We start from the raw sequence: 22,931 nt of genomic DNA, 5'->3' as shown, positions 1-22,931 counted from the left end.
AAGCTGAGAGTTTCTGTTTATCCTCAGAAGTGACTTCAGTGGAATCTGATCCAAGAAAACCTTCTGTGGGTGATGAATTTATATGTTTAGAGCTGGATTTTTAAACAAAGTAAGCCCAGAAGAGATTATTTCTATCCTTAGATTCACATTTAATATGAAAGTGGAATGAGGAAGAACAGCCAGATATGCTGATGTGGTCAGTTTTACAGCTGCATTGGTCATTAAAACTGCTGCACAGGCAGATTTGATTTAATTTAGTGCAATTTTAACATTTTTCTTAACAATAAAGATAGTTTGCATGACTACAGAGCAAATAGAATGGAAAAAACAATCAGGCAAGTAAAAGCAGCACTACTTCAACACGTTTTACTCATGTAAAGTTAAAAAAGTAGTTATTCAATTAATTATTATAATTAATTATTCAAGTAAGAGTCAAAAAGTATTTGGTAAAAAGTAGTGAGTAATTTATCAAATGATCAATCATATATCTTAATATTACATCATTAGATGCACCAAAATATAAAGTTAAGTGGAAATTTTTGGCATTTTAAGGATCAAATTGACAATAATTCATGCAAGTAACAACAAATAAAATCTGGCACAAGAAATTGTTTCCAAATCAGTTTCTATCAATAAAAACCAATAGCTTTAATAAAAACTGCAGGTGTGTGTCTGTGTCTGGTGAATTTTTGGTTCAGTGGGTAGAGAATCCAGAAATGTTACTCAAGTAAGAGTGGCGATACTTTAAGATAAAAAAGTAAAAAGTACAGCCTAACAAAAATACTCCTAAAAGTAATTTTTTCCCCCCAAATTGTGGAAACGTAGCTGCTTCCCAACTCTGGATTAAAGTTCTGAAATCTTTTACTGCGAATTGGGACCAGTTTGGTGACCTGGTTCGTTGATTAATTGGCCTTACTGTAAAGCTCTCATCACATGGGTGGAAAGCTGCTGCCATCCCGGGCCGCTAATCCTTCCGTACCCAGCCTAAATGTGACGAAGCGGCGTGCAGCCTGTTGCTTCGCCCTGCACAACATCTTCCCCGGCCTCTCGCTGCTGTTATCTGCAGAGCGCACTGTGCTGAGTGTGTGTGTGTGTGTGTGTTTTTTCTAACAGTTAGCAGAATAAAGGCGTGTCTCTGAGTCATGCATATAATAGCGCGACGAACAGCGATAGGCTTCGGCTCTCCGCTTGTCCTCAGCTCAGTACGCACCAGCAAACCCACCGACTGCCGCGGGCTCCCGATCATGGCCGAGCGCTCCCCACATTCAGAGGTGTTCAACAAGCCCAAGGTACGTCAGAAAGCCGGAGAACCCGGCGGCTCAAAGCGTTATTGACGGGCTGGTTTCACGGTGCTGCTGCCGCCGGCACAGTAAGTACAGTGAGACTGAAAGTACAGGGAGTACAAGCGAGAGAACATCCGCAGCGGTAAGGTGTTTCTGAGCCAATTAGGAAGGAGGAAAATCAAAAACTTCGCTTTGGTTGGCATGGACGCGGGTTTTGAACGAGGAAGTTCGTCTTGCTTCTGCTACCGGGTCGTTGGGAAACAACCGAGAATATTAAATTAAACCACTTTTTGGTGGTTAACTACATTTAGTCAAAATGTACTTTTTACTTTTTCTCGCGTATGAAGCATCGCTACTCTTACTTGAGTAACATTTCCGTATTTTCTGCCCACTGAATGAAAAACAAACATGTTTTAGCCCAAAAAAGAGAGAGAAAACAAAATGCACACAATTTTTGTTGAAATTTCTTAATATTTTTATTGAAAGAAACTAATTTGGAAAGCTTTTCTTTAACATTTTTTACTTATGTCATTAAAATACCAAAAATGTCACATGACTGTATTTTGGTCCATCTCATATGTAATTTTTAAATGTTAAAGGATTGATAATTTTACTCGGTACTTGTGCAGACTTTTTACTGTTACTTGAGTAATTTTTTGGACGGTTACTTTTTACTTCTGCAAGTCAAAAACCCAACTCACTAATAAGGTTAAAATAAATGCCTTTAATTGGCACTAGGAAAAGGCTTTCCATTTAAACCAGGGGTGTCCAAAGTCTGTCCTGGAGGCCCAGCATCCTGCACGTTTTATTCTCTCCCTGGTGGTAGTAACAACCTTCTCAGCTTGTCAATGTTCCTCTTAGGCCTCTAACGAGCCATCATTTGATTCAGGTGGTTAAACCAGGGAGAGAAATAAAACGTGCAGGATGCCAGCCCTCAGACTGACTTTGGGCACCCCTAATTTAAACATATATTGTCACATCTTCTTAATCACTTGTGCCCTTTGAATCGGAGTCCTGACTGAACATGTACCTGTTCTGATAGCTGATAAACTGACAACAAAGGGCTGAGTCAGAGTGAAAGATGGGTGGAGGATGTGGGCAAATGACAGAGATCAGCTGTGCAAAGAGTGAAGGCGGAGTGCTGGCAGAGATAACCTCATTACATATTAATATGCTGCTGCAGAGCTTATTGTGGCGCTGGGGTCACTGTGCACTGCAGCAACCTTCACAGGCTCAACATGCAAACGTATTGTGCCGATTCTGTTTTTGGAGTGTTGCATCACCTTCATGAGGTTAATGAGTTCAGTCATCTGTCCTGAAAACTAACGTCTCAGTTTCGCTTATTTTAGTTTGGAGCTATAATATTTAGTATATAAGCAAGTATTTAACTTACAAATGAAATATTATAGTTTGTAAGCTAACTAATTTGCTACCAAGCCAAATGTATAGAGTAAAATATTTGGCTATAGATCCAAACTAAAATGAGTAAACTGAGCTATTTAGCTTGGTAGCTAAATACTCTAATTAGCTTGTCTGCAAAGAACTCAAGATTGGAGCTAAATATGTAGCTTTCCAGTTGGAGGTAAAAATTTAGTTTGTAAGATGCTTGATTTAATCTGGAGCTATAGCTTACTAACTAAATTTTAAGTTTGGAACAAAGTATTTAATTTGGAGCTAAATATTTAGCTTGCAAACTAAAAATTATAGTTTGTAAGCTAATACAAACTATAAACTGTATGTAGTTATAAATATTTAGCTTGCTAACTACATATTTAGTTTGGAGCAAAATATGTACATTAGCTTACAATTTTTAGCTTACAAATTAAATATAATTTGTAAGCTAACTAGTAAGCTAACTGTGACTAGCTTACAGGCTAAATATTTAGCTTGGAGCTAATATTAACTTGGTAGCTAAATACATGGCATGGAGTAAAATCTTCTGTTAGTAAGCTAAATATTTAGCTTACTAACTAAATATTTAGCTTACTAACTAAATATTTAGTTCAGAGCTAGACTAAATATTTACTTGGCAGTCAATATTTGGTTTGCTTTGGAGCTAACTATTTAGTTTGTAAGTGAAATATTTACAAATATTAGTTTGTAAGTGAAATATTGCTTGCTAAAATATTTAGCACCAAGCTAAATATTTAGGTTAGAGTTGAATATTTATCTTATTTCTTAAATAATTAGCTTGAAATGGTGACATTTAAGAAAGTTTGTAAGATTGACTGTGAAAACTAACAGAGTCTCCAATTTCTCTATTGCCCACAAAGTTTCTCAAAATCCACACAGTTCTCAGGTACAACTCAAAAAGCTGCCATATGTCAAAAACAAACTTGGAAGGAGACTGATCATCTGATCTGCGTCTTATGTGACGCTAAAATCATCTGTGTTTGGAAACGTTTAATTTTCACCAAACAAAGAATGAGGCAATGCTACATCGCTGCTATTTTTGTTGTGACTCTTGCATAAATTGTCTGAGACAATCGAAGAGGTTCTTAACGTTCTAACGTAATCAGAAGAACTTTAATTAAACTATTTGTATGCACCGACTATTCCCAAAGTCCTCATGATGCATCTCATTGTTTTAATTATGCAGGGCGTTCAGTCTGAGTCATTCTTTTATAATTAACTCTCTTCCTTTGTGGTCAGTTGACAAATTTAGATCATGTCCCAGCGGATGAGTCAACATTTACGACGCGCTGCAGCGTAAACGAGCAACAAGTGCTGTACAGTTTGTGCAACATTTTATTAGGTTTATCCATCAATTCTGCTACAATGTGTGGCCGAAAATCAAAAACAGTTTCACACAGCAGAATGAAATGATGCAGCTGCTGCATCATTTCATCCCTATGAATGGCTTCACACCCAAACTTACACTCTAGCATCAATTGGCTTATTAAAAAATATGAGTTGGGACTAAAAGACCAAAAACTGTCTGAAATATCATGCATTAAATGATCCACAAATACGAAACTAATAACTACTGGGAATCTTCTGCACAAAAATATTTGAAAATATATTCATATATAGAGCTTTTTCACTCATGTGAGAACCACAGACTTTTAGTTGTTTGTAAAAATTTTATGACAGACCAACACAGATCCTATTGGTGATAAAAAGATACAAACTCTTCCCATGGTAAAGCACAGTGGTGGCAGCATTATGCTCTGGTGTTGATTGTGGTCCAAAATGAGAAAAAGTTTGAGAAATTAATACTTTCATAAAATGTTGCAGCTTATTTTTATCCAAGTTATTCAGTTTTCTTAAAATAAAGTAAAAAAAGTGAGTTTCTATTAGATTATGGCACAGCTGGATCACATTAAGTGTTTTTTGTTTTTTAGCAAAAAAGGACGTGAATTAAAAAGCTGCATTAGGGAGGGTCATAAATCTGAATCTCCTCAGTTCATCTGAGCTTCCTCTTTGGCTTCACACTCTGATATAAAACATTTCTCTTGCAAAACTGCAGACATCTTCAGTGTCACGGGATTAATTTAAAACAACCGCAACATGCTGCAGGGTGAACTGAGAGAACAGTCACATGATTTCCTGGAATAGATATCGAGTGGAGAAGCATTTCATCATCTGAACAGCTCTGAAGCTGCAGCATTTAAAAAAAACTTTTATGAAAAATTATTGTTAATAAAAAGAAAAGCTAGAAAACTCATGAATCAGAGATTAGATTGATTAATTTGTGCAGATGGAGATTTAATTTTAGAACTGAAACAGTTTTTCTCAACAAATGGGTAGCAAACAGAGCCGGCCAAAGGTATATGAGAGTTAAGCTAGCATGATAAAAAATATATATTGGAACTAAATACATTTTTTGTATCTTTTATAGTTTGTAAACAATAGGTTGATCTCTTACTTCTGTCACTGTTGGGGAGATATAACATCAAACCTGTTGACTTATTTACTGTAAATTTAGTGTTTGTTACTTTCAAATGATTAAAAATGATGCAACGCACTTAAATGCCACTCTGCATTTCAAAATCCAAATAATTTATACTTTAAAATCAGCAGCTATAATAACAGTGGTATAATGTAAGCTGATTAAAAATGATGCTAATGATAGTAGCCATGTTACACAGATGGAGTGTTTTAGAAATTATACTTGTTGGTAAGGGGGCACCCAAATTAAAATGTGCCCAGGGCCCCAAAAATGCTTGGGCCAGCCCTGGTGACAAATAACCAGTTATAATGTTTAAGTGTTATTAAAGCAACATATTTAAAGCTACAAAATCTGCCCATCATCTTCAGTTAAACTGAGAATGGGTTGTTGAAGTAACAAGTCCAAGAGGATATTTCCGTCTCAAGCACTTCCAGGTGGGACCCAAGACGTTTCCCATGTCGAAGGCGACCTTTGACCTACCTGGGTTTGTCCCACCCAGATAGGAGCTCTGGGTTAGTCCAAGTCTCTCCTCTTCAAGGTTACAGTTCATCATAGATGGAAATAAAGGAGGAGTAAATTTCTGCCAAAAAAAACTGACATTTTGAGATTAATCTTAGACATTTATAAATAAATAAACTTGGAATCTCAAAAAAATAAAAAATCTACTTTTGAAACTGAAAGATTTCAGAGATTAACCTTAAAGTTTCAGTTTTTTTTCTCACAAATTTCTGCTATTCATGCTCAGAAAGTGTTTTCTAGAACATTTGAGATTAATCTTAAAATTTTAAAATATTTTCCAGCAAATATTCAACATTTGGAGCTTGCTTTTCGGCAAATTAATGTGGAACTGACTTGCTAATCCTCACCTTCAGAGAGGCGACTCAGACAAGGATATTCCCTAACATTATAAACATTACACCATAAGTTCAACACACTCATAATGTAATAACATTTTTCATTACAAGTACAAATGACCACCTAAACCTTTTATTGCAAGGCAACTGTGCAAATATCTTGAAATAAGACAAAATTAGCTTACAGGTAACATTTAAGCAAGATATGAGCTTCTTTAGAGTTCAATTCCTTAATATTGATGAAAAAGTACCATCTACATTGGCAAATTATACATGCTTTCTTATAAGTGAAATAATCAATGGAGCAAGTAGGTTGTTATCAATAATATGGAATTACTTAAAACAAGCTCCTATATTTTGCTGAAAAGTTACCTGTACGTTAGTTTTGTCTTATTCCAGGTGTACTAAGGCATTTGAACTACCAAAATTACTTTATAAGATTTTGTGTTTTTTGCCATGCAGCTATTATTCAAATGTGTGGGAATAAAAAGTCTGATATACAGGATGTTTTTATTTACATTTCATCAGTCTCTGCCAGGTCAATAGTATGAAATATCTTCATAAGTTGATAATGGTTTGTTCACATCCAAGGAAAACAACATATGCTTTGTTTTACTGCAGCTTTTTTATTTTTTTTAACTGAATCTTGTTTCTCAAAACTGGAAATCATGTAGCTCAGCTGCATTTCCAGTCCAAAGCAACACATGCTAAGCAGCAAGGAATCTGATTTGAATCATCTGAGGTTTTTCCTGGCCTGCTCTCAAGCTTTAGGTCATGACGAGCCTCACTTTGCTCTTCCTTAATCGGAGCAACTTATCTAACTCGTTGAGGGACGAGTCAAGATTCTTCCACTTCATCTGCTGGCATAAATCACAGCTTTCAGCAACAGAGGGGGAGCCAGGCCGGCTGTTCCTGTTTGCCCCCTGTGGCGCCCCCGGCCTGGTTCGCCACTGGTTGCCCAACCGTGTGCTCTGTATGCACAATGAGCTGCAGCCAAAGTACAACCTCAGCTGCACTGCTCCGCTTGGTTCAGGAAGATGGGGCCTCCTTCCTGTGTGTGAGAAATTAACATTGATTGATTGTCTTCTTCATCCACAGGTCGAGCTGCATGTTCATCTTGATGGAGCCATCAGAGTGCAGACCATTCTGGATGTTGCCAAGTAGGTGGATTTGCTTTTTTTATGTTCCTCAAACATGTTAATGCTCGTACTTCTGAGTTTTTATCCATTTATTTATTTGGTCAATTTATTTATCTATTTATTTAATTTACTTAATTATGTACGTTTTTGCACCTGGTTACCTATAGCTCTACAAAAACGCTCCACCCCCACGAAATCTTAGCAAGTATTTTTTGTCTAGTTTCTAGCGCAAATATCTTATTACAACTTAAAATAAGACAAAAGTAACTTTTTATTAAGAGATAGGAGCTGAGTTTAAGATAATAAGTCCTTAAAATTTTATGAAAAAAGTGCTGGTTCCACTAGCTCACTGCAGAAACATAAAGTCTTCTGAAGTATTTTTATTTGGTTTCTGGTGACAGTATTTTAGTAACTTAAAATAAATCAGAAGTAACTTTTTAGAAGATATAGGAGCTTGTTTCAAGTAAGTCATTCCTTAATGTTGATGAAATATTACTACTACCACTGGCAGATTATTTCAGTGGTAATATGAGGAAAATGTCTTGTTAGAAGTGTATTAATCTGCCATTTAAATTGGAAATGAAAATAAGGAATTATTTGCTTAAAAAGGCTCCTATATCTAAAGTTACTTTCAAGTATTTTTATTTTATTTCATGTGTGCTAAGATGTTTGCGCCAGAAATACTTGGTAAAATGTTGTCTTTCTTGGATGCAATCCCAATTGTGTGGTTGATTTTATTACATCAGGGTTTCCTGCTGACATCAAGGTAGAGAGGTTGCATAGTGAAATATGAACCTGTGTTTGTCTGACCTTTGACCTTCTGGATTATGTACAATTGAACGTGAGTCCTGAGTATACGGCAATCAAGTGAGTTGATTGCCATATTGCTGATGAGTAACACAAACCATTATCACAACATAACCCAAGAAAATACACCATTAAGTCGTAACATTCTGAACTTTGACGAGTGAAGAAAATTTATGATTTTGGTATCTCAGGTCAAAAGTAAACATTTTCAGTTCTCAATGTTCATGTGTCAGAAGCAACCTAAGTAAAGTGAGTTTTACAGGGAACAAAATTGCAACATTTGTTACATTTTATGCTGCTGCTGTTCGCTTTCACACTAGAGTCAAACGAACCAAACTATTGAAAATCTGTTCCCCTCCCCGCCTGTGGGGGCGCTGCACCAAGAACCACTGAAGAAAGCAACACAGAAACCTCTGAAGAAGAAACTGAGTGCAACTTCCTTCTTCAGGAAATGTAAACAAAAATAGAATAGTGTCAGATTTGGGCAGTTTCAGGATTCCTCTTTTGTATTTCGTAAACGATCATGAGCCATTTCTCGTTCTAACTTTTTGGTTGTTTTTACCCAGAATGCCCTGCACTGTAGTCCACTTCCTGCTTTTGGGACCGTCTCCAGTCTGATTGGCAGTCACATATGCATTCAAACAGCGCTATTGTTCATTTCAATCAAACCGAGGTTTTTGGGCGGACCAGAGTTTGTTTTTTGGTCCCAGTCAGAGTTCACACCGCCCCAAAAGAACCGGACTTTCTGGAAAAATGGACTACAGTTTGATTAAAGCAGACTGGACATGGCTGGTGTGAATGATGCACCAACCAACAAAACTGGTCATTTGTTTTACTGGTTTTGCATACCAATATTAATTTTGGCACTGGTATTTCATATTCCATTGAAACCAAATGGGATGTGGTCCATCACAGCGATATGTAGTTGTAGCCAAGAGGGTGTTGGTGTTGGTCCGAACCGTGGCTGTAGGTCCTGAGATGGAAAAAGATCTTTCAGTCTAAAGAAAGCATCTTGAGGAGCTAGGGAGCATAGTTTTCCATCGGCCATGAAAAGATTCTGGCAAACAGTCAGACATTACAGAAAGGGGAAGCTGTCAACACCGTTTGCAGTGACTCTGATCTCATGGAATCCATTCTGCTGGTGGACGGATATCAATCAAAGAGCTTCAAACCCAACCGACTGCATCCTGTAACAGAAGGAGTTCGGAACGGGTTTTTTGTCCCATTTACAGTGGTTAAAATTTGTTGTTGGAGAACTAGAAATGAAAATCATTTCCAGACAGAGCTAGAAGTTCAGCTATCTTTGAAAGGCGAAAAAGTGAAAAGGGGCTTCTGCTTCTTGGTTGGCGGCCTTCCAGATTTTTCTCAGCGGGTTTGATTTCAGAGGGATGAGGTCTAGCTAGGGGAAGAGGGAGTTATGGTGGAAAGGTTGTATTTTCCAGCTGGCTTTGGAAAGCCCAAATATCCCACAGAAGAGTAAAGTGGTGAGAAAAGGAGGTCTGGTGACCTCTGCTCAGACTTCTTCCTCCAAATCCCAATGGGAAGCGCTCCAAAAGCAGAACGGCGGTTGAAAATCCATATTAGTGAATTATTTCTGTAGGGAATAGTTTCTAATTTGATATGCTTTCTAACCTTAAACGGTACCGCTATTTACATTTCATCATGGAAAAAAAAAAGGAAACGGAATGGTTGCCTCGTTTTAAGATGAAGCAAAATTCATATTCTGCGTGTTTTTATACTTTCAACTTCTAAAAACAACCCAAGTGCTTCAAAAATAAACACCTAGCCATGTTTTTTAGCTATGACTTAATGATTTTTGTTAAGTCACATTCAACGGTCACCGAGCCGTTACCTAGCAACGCCAGCACAGCCCTGTTACCTAGCACGGGTCATTAAGCACCAAAATGACAATAATGGTAACAAAATAAGGCAAAAGAAAATGTTTCTTAAAAAAAACAAACTTAAATTACCTGTTTTCATTTTTACACTCTCTTTTCACAGTCTTCCATTTTTCCATCTTTTATCCACCCAGGAGACGAGGTATCTCTCTTCCTGCAAACACAGCCGAAGAACTGAAGGAGAAGATCATCGTTCACGAGCCTGTCACTCTCACCAAATTTTTGGAAAAATTCAATGAGTACATGCACGTGATTGCGTAAGTGTCGGCGCAGCAGCCTCTCAACTTGCATAAGTGTAGAGGGAATTTCCTTACAGGAAGTGCAAAGTGTGACATTGGGTCAGAGTTCACCTTGAGAGCTGAAGTCCAATCTCTTATAACTGCAATTATGTTGCATCCAAAGTCTTTAAAAAAGCTGGTTGTGATTGATGGAATTGGTATGTAAAGCACAGGAGGATTATGCAATGTAACTCTGCCCCACAGCAGGGGGGCGTCGCTTTTAATGCCAGACATGAAGAACAGGAACACGGCATTATTGAGATCAAGTGTCACCTTGGCAACCAACCAGAAGAAGGACAGTAAACTTGTTCAGCAGAGCCTTTCATGTGTCACTCTGCCTTATTTTTAATCTTGAACTCTGAAGAACAGACCAAATGCAGTCTTTCAGCCCTGAACGCCGCCGGTGTTGCACCATATTATGTCACCGCCACACATTGACTGGAGGAGACGCTGTTGCAGTTTTACACCATCCTTTGCCGTACTTAAGCTAAAGGGAAGATAAAGAAAAAATGCTGAACAGAGGATAAAAAGTAACATCTTACCACTGTGTTCACAGAATATGACGACTCTTTTCAGATATTGTGAACACACTGTAACTTATAGTAAAATATAAGTTTTTAATGACCCTTTGCACGTGACGTCACACTCTTCAGAAATTTGCACGCTCCGCTGTGCTGAATGGACATTTTTTCTGTGCAGCTCAAACATTAGGGAACTTACTAGCTGGGTTTAGCTCTTGCAGGGCAGTAGTGTGGCTTTGTGTAACAGGAGGATGCTGCAGAACAAGTCATTCAGTTGGGCAGCATTCACTGGAAATGCTGGAAACGTTTTGTTCTGTGACGCATAGCCTATGCTATGTTCTGTGACACATAGTCATATATGACAATAAAGGTGAGACAGAGAAGAATTTCTGAAGGATAAAAACCCCATAATTACATTGTCACTGGACAACAAATTTTGTTGGGCGATAAATTGTTCCAGAACTTATTGAGATAATTGATAATATTGTTGTTTTGAGACAATTTTCAAGTGATATAATAGCAAAAATGGCATAATAATGCAAGAACACATTCTCAAAGATCAAACACTGGAACTGGAAGACATTTGAAATATCCAAAATAAAAAAAACAACAAACAATCAAAGCTGTCCATCAAAAATGGGCTAGTTGAGACCAAAGAACCAGACTGAAGACTTTTATCATCCAGTTTTTGTAGAGATATAAAAGAGAAAAACAATAAATCCAGCAAATGAAAATTATTCACTATCATGCGATTGATTCATTGCTTATTGTAACTGGCCTAATTGTCTTTGTTTATTATTAACAATATCAATAGTTCTGTCTGTTTTAATATACATGTGGAGGTGACTCACAATATATCACAATTTGGGGTGTAACTATATGAATATTTACAAAACACAAAATCTTACCAAGTATTTTTGGTCAGGTTTTTAGTGCAAACATCTTAATACACATGAAATAAGTCAAAACTAACTAGGAAGTTAGTTAATAACTTAAAAAATGTTGATAAAAAGTACTGGATCCACTGGCAGATTAACTTATGATGTGGAAAAAATGTCTTGTTATAAGTGAAATAATCTGACAGCGGAACCAGCACTTTTTCATCAATATTAGGGAATTATTTACTTAAAACAATCTCCTATGTCTTGCTCAAAAGGTTACTTTGTAAGTTAGTCTTGTTTTATTTCAAGTCTACTAAACTATTTGCACTAGAAACTAGACTAAAAATACTCTGACTGACTTTTACTCTAATGCTTACAGGCCTGTGCAAATTTTGTCAGTTTGAACAAAACAAGTTCACCAGAAACCGTTTGATACAATCGCACCAGCTGCACTTGAACTATCCCAGATCAGCTCTCATTGATCTCAATATTTCAATGCAAGTATTTTGCAGAGTTCGTGATCTTATCACACATCCGCAGACAAAACTTACTTGCGTTAGTTCCTGTCAGTCTGTGGTTTTCAAGATCCCTTTTCACCAAATTAAACGTGGAGGCACAACAATATCTCGTAAGAACTCTCATAAAGACGATGCAACCGAAAGACGAAAACATGAAGGGAATCTGAAATCATTTGAATGTAGAAACTATTTTTTCCTGCTTGTAAATAAAAGTGCTCAACTAGCAAATCAAGCTGATTAGTAGGTCAAACATAGAAGAATCTGGATCAGAACAAACAAGAATAACAAGTCAATCAGCCAACATATTTTTGGGCTGGAAGGCTCCCATGTCCAGACTGGGACACTCGCAGCTCAGGCGTCATCAGAGACTATAAAGATTATAAAACGAAATCATGAACCAGTTCTTCTGCATCTTTGAGGAAATGATTCTCCTAAATGTCGATGTTGCAGAAGTGAACAAAGGCTGCGATTAAAGTTTGTTTGACACATGATGGATAGAAACGCCCTGATCGAAACCAAAAAAAAAAAAAAAAAAGTTTAGCTTCAACCTGAATTTAAAAACAAGACGGTGAACAGTGCAGAACAAGTCAGTCTTTTTTATTGTTGTTTTGCTTCTGCAGGCTTTCTGAAAGTTTTTCAGGAATGTCTTACTCCTTATTGCCAAGTTGTAAAGATATAAAAGGATTTGGATTGGTTTATTACTTTTGCATGGCTTACAGATAAAGTACAGCGCCTCTGCTAATGACTGCTAGAAAAGAGGTGTAAAAAAACCGGTAATAAATTCATCTTTGACTTTAGTAAGCGCATATAGAAAAATGCAATTGTCTTTTAATATATGCAGTGTTTTAAAATAAAATCCAAGCAGGTCAGACTTGTTGACATCCATTTAAATTGATGTAAAGTTAAAAATGCATTTTTAACTTTTATACTGTGATCATGTCAGTCTGACTAGGAAGTTTTAATTACTGATTAGTTACTTATTGTTTCCCAGAGGAATAAATGTGATGTTACACAGAGATCAGTGTTGAATCGATCTTCATAAAACATTAAAGTCATGATTAAAATGTTTCGATTAACAAACGGGTTTTTCCTTCTTAGTAAATAAATTAATAAGTGTTTTATGTTGTTGCAAAGAATAAAATTAAAAGTATTTAGGAAGAAATGACAGATTAGTGCCACTAAAATAAAGAAATTTTTTTTTACTTTTTTTCTGGAGATTTAAGTCAGAAATCTGAGATTTAAGTCAGAAATCTGAGATTTAAGTCTGAATTCTGAGATTATAGTAAGTCTTTTTTTTTTTTTCCAGTGGCACCAATCCTCTTCCATAGAAACTGTCCAATTGCTCTTTGCACCACCTTGCTGCTAAAATTTGCTATGCAAGTAAACTTGATTGATTGATTAATTGATATTTAATACTGCCCATTGTAACCTTTAGCTGAGATACCAAGTTGAACTAATAATAAATAGTTCATGACGACCAAAGATACCACTGATAAAAAGCTGAAACCTCAGCCATAAAAAGTGTTACGATACACAGCATGGCTTTTATCACACCAGCATTTCTGCTGCTCATTTTTTACGTTGTTGCTGCCCAGATGATGGATTACTGATTGTTAACAGATCAAAACGTTTCATTGCCATTTCAGCGGAGACAGAGAAGCCATAAAGAGGATCGCTTATGAGTTTGTTGAGGACAAAGCCAAGGAAGGAGTCATTTACGTTGAGGTCAGGTACAGCCCGCATTTCCTCGCCAACTGTGATGTTGGCAAAGACATTCCCTGGAACCAGACAGAGTGAGTGTTTTTTTTATTCATTAATTTCATTATTGTCTGGCCGTGGTGGGGTGTATTACATTTGTTTCGTGTTTTTGTGGACAGAGGAGACTTGACCCCGGATGAGGTGGTGCGTCTGGTTAACGAGGGCCTCAGCGAGGGGGAGAGGGCCTTCAAAATCAAAGCCAGGTCCATTCTATGCTGCATGCGCCACATGCCAAGTAATGACCTGTTCATGCTCGTGTCTGCCAAAATACGCTTGTGAGATAAGGGTCCTGTGTGCTAATGTCTTGTCATCGATGCTCTGCCTTCGGTTATTCTTTCAAAAAGACTTGAATGATTTTATGCTTTAGAAATTTTAAAAAATCTTTGAGGACAAATGTGCTTTTAATAAGAAATCCAAGAAATGTCCAAAGTCTATTAGTTAGGGTGGAAATAACTGTGGAACAAAATTATTTTAAAAGAAAACAAATAGTTGCTACCATGGGATTTTTTTCCTGACAGTTTTCTGTATTACTAAGAGAAAATAAGATAAAAAAATATAAAATAAAGTCGGAGTAATTCTTGATGATAAAGTCGGAATAATTTGAGGATTGTGTACATGTGTATCTCTTAATATTTATGAAAACACATTTGTGTGTTTTCTATCTTACAAAGTGTTGAAAGGAGGATTAAATCTATTCTTAAATAAAGTGAAATATAAAATATCTGGAAAAAAATGGAACAAAATCCTGCAGCTTTAATCAAAAAAGAAGCATTTTCCACCCCATGGCAGCTCATTCCTCTGATTTGGTGTTGCAGCTCTTCCAGCAGCAGCTGGTGTTACTGTGTTAACATGAAGCAGCGCTGACGGTAACATGAACTGCAGTAACATGAGCTGCTCCGTTCCTGCAACTGTTTCCATGCAACCTAACGGCCAAATTAACTTCACATGCAAAATAAATGTGAATATGTTTTGAATAAACCCAACAGGAAACATTATGCAGATATTGTAAGTGGAAATAAGATTATGTTTTGTTTTAGAAATATGTCATAATTAGAAAATATGGACTAGTTGCAGATTATTCTGGTATTATTCAGTTTTTATAGCTATAAATATATGATTTAAAACAGCCAAAGAATAAATTATTTAAATATTTTTGAGCTCTCTTGCAGAGCTACATGAACGCTCAGGTCTTATGTCTCTGCAGTAAATATGAGACGGCGACACGTGAGCCTTGCACCAGCAAAATCTCATTTTGACTTTTCTAAGTTAAGCTCAAGATCCCAGCTGCTGGCAGGGCTTCAAATTTCCTGCACAAACCTGAGAAGAATCCATCTCAAAACCTAAAACAAATCATAAAAAAAACTAGTCATAATGTTAAATTCTGCACCCTGCATGTCGATTCATGCTTTTCTAGGCTCAGGATCTCCTTGGATTTATTCAAATGTCTCATTTCTTTTGCACACTTCACCCATTGTGTTCAGTTAGCAGGCCTAAAATGTGTCGTAATGGAAATTTGAACTCGTTCCAGACTGGTCCATTGAAGTGGTGGAGCTGTGTAAGACGTATCGGGATGCCGGCGTGGTGGCCATCGATCTGGCAGGCGACGAGTCGATGAACCTCGAAGAAAACTCAAATCACAAGGTGGCCTACGAGGTGAGCACGGAAAACCATGAAGATATTAAAAACACTCCAGACGTGGAACAGCAGAATTAGAAAATAAACATATAATTCTGAACATATTAACTTAGAAGTGAGTTTCCACGTTTACTACAAATCTTTCAGAAACTACACAGGAATAACTTTCTCTGGACGCGTCTCGGCATACACTGCAAAAACACAATATCTTACTGCGTAATTTTGGTCTAGTTTTTAGAGCAAATATTTTGAAATTAGATAAACCTAACTTTCAAGTAACTTTACAGCAACATATGGGAACTTGTGTTAAGTCAATAATTCCTTAAAAATTATTTTAAAGGTGCTAGTCTCACTGGCACACTGCTGAAACATAATACCTTCTCAACCATTTTTGGTCTATTTTTTTAGTGAAAATATCTTGGAATAAGATAAAATTAGCTTACAGGTAATTTTTCAGCAAGATATATTGGCTTGTTGTAAGTAAATTATTCCTTAATATTTATAAAAAAGTTCTGGTTCCATTGGCAAATAATTTCACTTACAATGTGGGAAAATGTCTTGTTATAAGTGAAATAATTTGCCAATAGAACTAGTACTTTTTCATAAACATTAAGGCAATATTGACTTAAAACAATCTCCTATATCTTGCTTAAAATTACTTGTAAGTTAGTTTTGTCATATTTCAAGTGTACAAAGATGTTTGGGGTAGAAACGAGATAAAATACTTGGTGAGATTTGTTGTTTTTGCAGTGAGAAAATGGTTAGACATTCAAATACACATCAAACACAAAGAATGCACAATAAAACATCAATGCCATATCGCATCATCATAATCATGATCTTTTAAATGCAGAATGTAAATTAACACCTTTATTTGAAATGCCTCTTTCCATCATTGCTTATTTGAAAAACTCAGTTGTGTTTCCTTTCTCTTCTTACAAATCTGTTTTGAATATAGTTTAGTTAAAAATAATTGTTTTATGCGTGAATTTTAAAATATTGTGATCCATCAACACAACTTTAAAACTTTGGCTTCATCTTTGTTCAATAAATACAGATAACTTCACATCTGTTACTCTATCGTTTATTGGCGTCTTTCCTTCTAATAAAGTTCAGATCTAGGTTATTAAATGCTCCATGACAAGTGTTTCTGAAACTCCCATCTCCAGTTTGTCCAGTTCTGCTTTTCTGTTCTTGTTCTTCCAGTTTAATAGATTTAGGTTTTCATTCATGCCAAAGTTTCTTTCTGCGCTGAAGCATGAAGAACTTTGTTGACCTGTGAAAAGTTTGGATTGAATACAAGTGACGCATTTCACATGAGCCACCCACGATGATCTTATTTACACATGTACTGATGAATGAAATGAAAACCTTATTCAGCGAGGAGAAAGAGCAGAGTCCTTTCTGAAAGCAAGTTTTATCATCTACGGTTTACGATCTCTGATATAAATGTGCCGACTAAGCAGAAGTGGGCAGAGTACCCAAAAATTATACTCAAGTAAGAGCGGCACTACTGCAACATATTTTTACTCAAGTAAAAAGTACAGCTTAGTAAAAATACTATAAATGTTACTCAAGTAAATGTAATTGGGTTAATGTAGCTAGTTATTACTATAAGCACAAAATGCTGACAATTCTGAAATAAAACCAGACAACATAAACATGGGGAGTATTTCATGTCTTTAGATTCATTTGATTTTTGTTTAAGTGAACTGGAAAAGTTGCAAAATGTTGCTCCAGTGAGAACAAAACCCGGCGTTGCAGATGTGAAAGCCAGATGTTTGGCCACGCTGCTTTGTTTCTCATATGTTCCTTGATGGATGTCGTTCCCAGGAGGCCGTTCGCTGTGGGATTCACCGCACGGTTCATGCAGGAGAGGTGGGCCCGGCATCGATGGTCAAGGAGGTGAGCCGCTCGACAGTAACGGCCAGCGTTGCTCCAAGGTTTGGCTGGCATGTCTGACATCTCAGTCGCTCTTAAAAGTGCGTAAACAAAACCCTGAAGTCACGCCACAATAGAGATGAGGGCAAAGAGCCAAGCACAACAAGCAGAGCAGAGTTTTGTGTCAGTGGAAGAACAGTAGAAGCGATCGACTAATGTGTTTTGTTTCAACAATGAGGAAGGTGGTAAACAATACAGGGAGTCGATTTTGAACCTGCAAAAGAAGTTTAAACTGTCCTGACGTGTGAATATCTTAACAAGGAAGCAACATGGTGGCAATGAAGAAAGGGGAAAACCAAACAAGTTTGCTGTGAGGTGATGAAGATAAAACTGGGAGTAAAAGAAACCAGATATTCTGTTTTTCTACATGACAGAATAATCAGAGGGGCTTTTTTAATCACTTTCTTCAAATTCAGACATTTATGCCTTTAAATAATTAAGGGAAAGCTCTGATGATGATGTCATGCCTTTGTAAGCTTCCTGTAAAGGGAACCTAGTTTCCAAATTTCACATTTGTATGGTTTTTTTTTAATTTCCATTTGAGTTTCTTCTGCTTTTAAAAACAGGCATAACATTTAAAAAAAAAAATTTTTTTTGGGCAGTAAGTTAAACATTTTTAATGTCTGGGAAATGAGCCGTTTCAAAAACCTTCCGTTACCTAGCAACACCGCCAAGCCAGGCCCTGTTACCTAGCAACTGGGTTCAGAGTTCCAGAACATTCGGTCAGCTTGTTTTACCTCTGAATTCGCTGGAAAAGACGAGAGTTTTGTTGTTTTTTAGCAGCCAGAAACCATTTCCACACAAGGATTAATAAAGTGATTCTGATTCATTTTTATAATAAGAGAATAAATGTGCACTAGTTTACATCTAAGGATAAAAGTACTTATTCTTCTTAAAGGTTGTTCCTGTTTGGTAATAATTACAACTAGAAAAATGATCTCAAGTAAATCATGAATTTATCAAAACTGAGGTGACCTGTGCAATCAGGTTAAACTTGTTGGAGATTTTTTTTATTTAACTTTTTTTGCGTGTTTGTTTGGTGTTTTAGGCTGTTGAAGAGCTGAAGGCCGAACGAATCGGACATGGCTACAACACGCTTCAGGACAAAGACCTGTACAGAAAACTGCTGGAGCAAAATATGCACTTTGAGGTAAACAACCAACTTCACCAGCCTTTCCATCAAAACAAAGTCCTTATTCTCTTGTATTTATGATGGCATAGTAGAGCCGTGCTAAGAAAACAGAATAAAGTCATAATATTTTGAGAATAAAGTTATAATATTAGCACCATATTCTCAAATTTTTTGGTATTCTCATAATTTTATTTTATTTTTTTCTTGGCATGGCCCAAATACTCAGTCATATATATTATGTAAATATCCTGAAAGTATTTCCTCCTAACTCCTCCTGTAGTTGTAGTCATTTTAGGTGAACTCCCTATGGAAGCAGAGATATTGCGCCCTCTAGTGGAGACATGAGTTGAATGAAACTTTCTCCTTGCAGATGTGTCCCATTTCCAGTAAGCTGACAGGTGCCTGCAGCTCAGACTTTACCCAACACCCCATCATAACGTGAGTTTTTTTTTCCCCTCACATTGAAATATAGATTAAAACAAAAACATCCAAGAAACCAGGTTTTATTTTGCTTCTGCAGGTTTAGGAAGGACAAGGCTAACTACTCCCTGAACACAGACGACCCTCTGATCTTCAACTCCAACCTGCCACTCGACTACAGCATTGTGCACCAACACATGGGATTCACGGAGGAGGAATTCAAACGGCTGGTGAGATCAAATGCAGTTTAATAATAGCACCAGATCACAGGGAGAAGCTGTTTAAATGAGGCTAGAAAGGAGAACACGCCGCCTATTTGCCTTTTATCAGGTGATTATTTGAACGAGAACAAAGCCGTACTCTGAAAAATATTCCATCTTAGTCCTGTTTAACAATTCAAGTTCCTTTTATGCAGCATAAACTCTTAATACCACTAAGATAAACAACAAAGCAGGTTTGCATGAAACATGGCCTTGCATAAGACTGTAGAGAAAAAAAACTGGCATTTGGATTTGCACGATCGAGTCGCCTCAAAGCCTGAACGGCTTAACCTTACCGTAGCAGATTTGCTCAACAGCTCCATTAAAGGTCAGTGATTATATTAAATACCGACATGTAAATAAATTGACATCAACAGACTATTTCCTGACTGTTACTGACGATATTTACACTTCAGTTCTGTAAAGTGGCCAAAACAATTCAAGGGTTTTGCAGATATTCATTTCTGCACAAGTCCTTTAAGGTCAAACTGCAGCATTTCATTAAAGTTAATGTCTAAACTTTGACTGACCACCTGCATTAATTTATTTTTTAAGACATTTTGTTGTAAATTTAACCAGAGATGTATCAAGTGATTTGATTTACTGTAAAATCTCTTCCTTGCATAGTCTGAAGAGTAGAAATTATAGTTACTTAATAAAAACATGAATATTGATTTCTTTAAAGAAGTAATTACCACAATTTTTAGTAGCACTGTATAGTCTAGAAATTGATCTACAACTTTTACAATATCACCCCCTGATTGGCTTGAATAGTTTTATCCTTGCAGTGTTTATAAAAAAACTAATTGAAACAGTTGAAATGTTAAATAGCTGCAGCATTTAACACAAGAAAAATTGCAATCACAAAATTTTAAGTATATTTGTAATTTGGCTGTAACAGAACAAGCAGAATATGAACACTTAGACTGCAGAGTGTATGGAAAGCCAGAAGTGCCACAATTCAATAACATAGTTTAAAAAACGATGTGAAGTTTTTTTTACAGAACTGGAGATGTATGAATCAAATTACTGAATTTAACTTTATCTTAAATAGAAAATGCATTATTTAATTGTTTGTAATTATTTCATTTATGAAACATACATTAGTTGTTTCTAATTAACACTTGGAGAATAGGAGATTTTTCAGATTTTGTCTCACACATGTCATCACATGGTGACAGTTTAAAGAAATATGTAAGAAAAATATATTTTAATAAAACCAACATACTGCAGCTGGGCCTGTCATGATAAATAACTTTGCCGGATGATTAATTGTCCCAGGACTTATTGCGATAAATGGTAATATTCATGTTTTGAGACAATTTTCAAGTAACTGAGATAAATTATTATTCTCCTTTAAAGGTCAATAAATTATGATGAACATTTAAACACTGGAACTGAGAGACATTTGAAATATCCAAAATAAACAAATGAAACAGAAACGACAAATAAAATGAATTTTGATATCTCTGTAAACAAAACTGGGTTAAAAAAAAAGGATAGTTGAGACCAAAACACAAGACGGAAGATCAGTTTTATAGAAAGATAAATGATAAATCAAGCAAATGAAAATGATGGAGTTTGTATTAGTTTATCGTGCAATTAATTGATTTATTGTGACGGGCTTAACTGCAGCTTTAACATACTGAGGCAAGTAGAGTCTGAAAATGAGCTTTTCAGACAGACCCTGCTGTTTATATTGAGCCACTCACACTGACTTATAATCACTTAATCAATGCATTTGATTAGAAAAAGAGCTGAAGAAGCTGAAATCCATTTCCTCTCATCAGCCTGAACCAATCAGGAGGGAACTGAATGGGAACTTTGTCGTTTTGTCTCGTAGAACATCAACTCTGCAAAGTCGAGCTTCCTCCCAGAGAAGGAGAAAGAGGAGCTTCTCCACCAACTGTACGACGCGTACGGGATGATGCGGAGCACCGCCCTCTGAAACGCCCTCTGACCTCTTAACCAGCGACACAAAGAAATGTGGTTCCACTGCTGTGTGAGCCCACATGAAGCCTAGAGAACATCAGACCAGCTGGTTACCACTTCACCTCCTCTCGTGATCCGGTTCTCAAGAAGTTCTTGCATACCTCCACAGTTTTTTATCCACATGAGGTTACATTCCTCTGGACGGTGCAGAAACATCGAGGGTTGTCATTTCATCTCATCTTGAGTTTACATGTCGTTATGAAGACGAGCTTTAAAATCCAGTTATTCACTATTCATAAACTTATGCAGCCTATAGACGCCAGCTTGTTTTTTGTTGTTTACATCCTGTAGAGGTAAACTGCAGTGCTTAAAGATGATGGGAAAAATAATTGATTTAAGAGCAGAATATGAGAACGCATGCAGACAAGCAGTTGATGTGCTTTTTGCTCTCCACATGAAACGAACCCGGGACCAGATGCATGAAATGTTCATGAAAATATACATAAACAGAGTTTTCTGTCCATCAGTGGGAGATGTAATGCACATTAACTTTATTCCCACTTCCATCTTTAATTATGTGAGGATGCAAATCACTAACATAAATAATGTTGCACTAATGAATAAAAAGAACTGGTGCCAAACTGGAAGAAAGTAAAACAAATTATTCTTCACTGGTAAAATAAAAAAAAAGGTTTGATTAATAATGACAAGCTACGGTCTCCTGCTTTTTCTGCATCAGATGAATAAATGGTTTATTGAATCTGTTGTCCAGTTTTACTAAGAGATTAGGAAATCTAAAAACTAACAGCAGCACAAAAGAAAAAAACAAACTTCAGATATCTATTCTTTTTAAGACTTTAGCAAAATGCTGGAAGATGAGTCTTAAAATCTAAACGTATGCTTAAAACTAATTTTAAAAAATTTCATTTCTCATTCTGTTATGGTTTGTTTTTAATCTTTTTCTTAAGATTTGTTTTATTCAGTTTCATCAGGCTTTATTATTTTGTTCAGTTTCTCATTAAAGGAAAAGATGCTCGTTTCTTTTTTCCAGCCCATGTTTCTGCATCTGGGCCCGGGAGGAAAAGCAGGTGAAAAGAGCTCTATACCAAAAGTGCAGTCTTATGTGTGTCCGCTAGGTGGCATCGCGATGTCACCCAAGCGGAAAAAGCACAGCACTCTCTAATTTAGTGGGGTTTTTTTACTTTTCTTTTTATGTTAATATTTAAAATATTTTCATTTAACTAGAATAGAAAATCACTTGTCAGCACTCATTTGTAGCTCTTGTATAAAAAAAATCTGCTATTGCAATAAAAGCCATTAAGACAGTTTTGTTCTACTTTTGAAATCTTTTCATATCCAATTGTTAAAATTCACACCACTTCAGCAAAGAATTGTATGGTGGTGTGTTAGAGCCATTATAGACAGAAAAAAAATGCATTTCTGCTAAAGAAAAACTCAAAAATTGGGAATATTCTTGGAAATTTTATATATAAAAAAACTTTCATATAAAGTTTTTGAAGTTTCTGAGCTTGAAAAGTCAAAAAATTGCTTGAGAAAAATCAGAAATTTTCTAGAAAAAAAAAGGAAATGTATATAAACTTTCAGAATTTTTTCAAAACATTTTGGGAATTGAGTTTGAAAAGTAGAAAAATTTATTGAAAAAAATATTTCTGAACTTTAAATGTCAAACATTTTTGACTTTAGAAACTCAAAATTTCTCAGGTTTTTTCTATGAAATTTCTCAGTTTTTTTGGTGGAAATTTACTTATTTTGTTGACCTAC

The 22,931-nt window shown here is 36.2% G+C and overlaps 1 protein-coding gene across 1 annotated transcript; it reads left to right on the top strand.

Annotated features, from left to right (window-relative positions):
• Positions 1 to 1,118: 1,118 nt before the first annotated feature.
• ada (adenosine deaminase) lies at positions 1,119 to 22,475 on the top strand. The gene is made up of 11 exons (XM_015013944.2): positions 1,119 to 1,289; positions 7,128 to 7,189; positions 10,008 to 10,130; positions 13,718 to 13,864; positions 13,949 to 14,064; positions 15,358 to 15,482; positions 17,298 to 17,369; positions 18,454 to 18,555; positions 18,908 to 18,975; positions 19,058 to 19,187; positions 21,061 to 22,475. The coding sequence occupies exons 1-11, from the start codon at positions 1,143 to 1,145 to the stop codon at positions 21,163 to 21,165; spliced, it is 1,197 nt and encodes a 398-aa protein (XP_014869430.2). The 5' UTR covers positions 1,119 to 1,142; the 3' UTR covers positions 21,166 to 22,475.
• The last annotated feature ends 456 nt before the right edge of the window (positions 22,476 to 22,931 follow it).

The sequence above is a fragment of the Poecilia mexicana genome, unplaced genomic scaffold (assembly GCF_051168715.1).
Source record: "Poecilia mexicana isolate PSO_F unplaced genomic scaffold, ASM5116871v1 scaffold_7, whole genome shotgun sequence".
NCBI lineage: Eukaryota > Metazoa > Chordata > Actinopteri > Cyprinodontiformes > Poeciliidae > Poecilia > Poecilia mexicana.
This window is presented reverse-complemented; position numbering and strand designations above follow the sequence as displayed.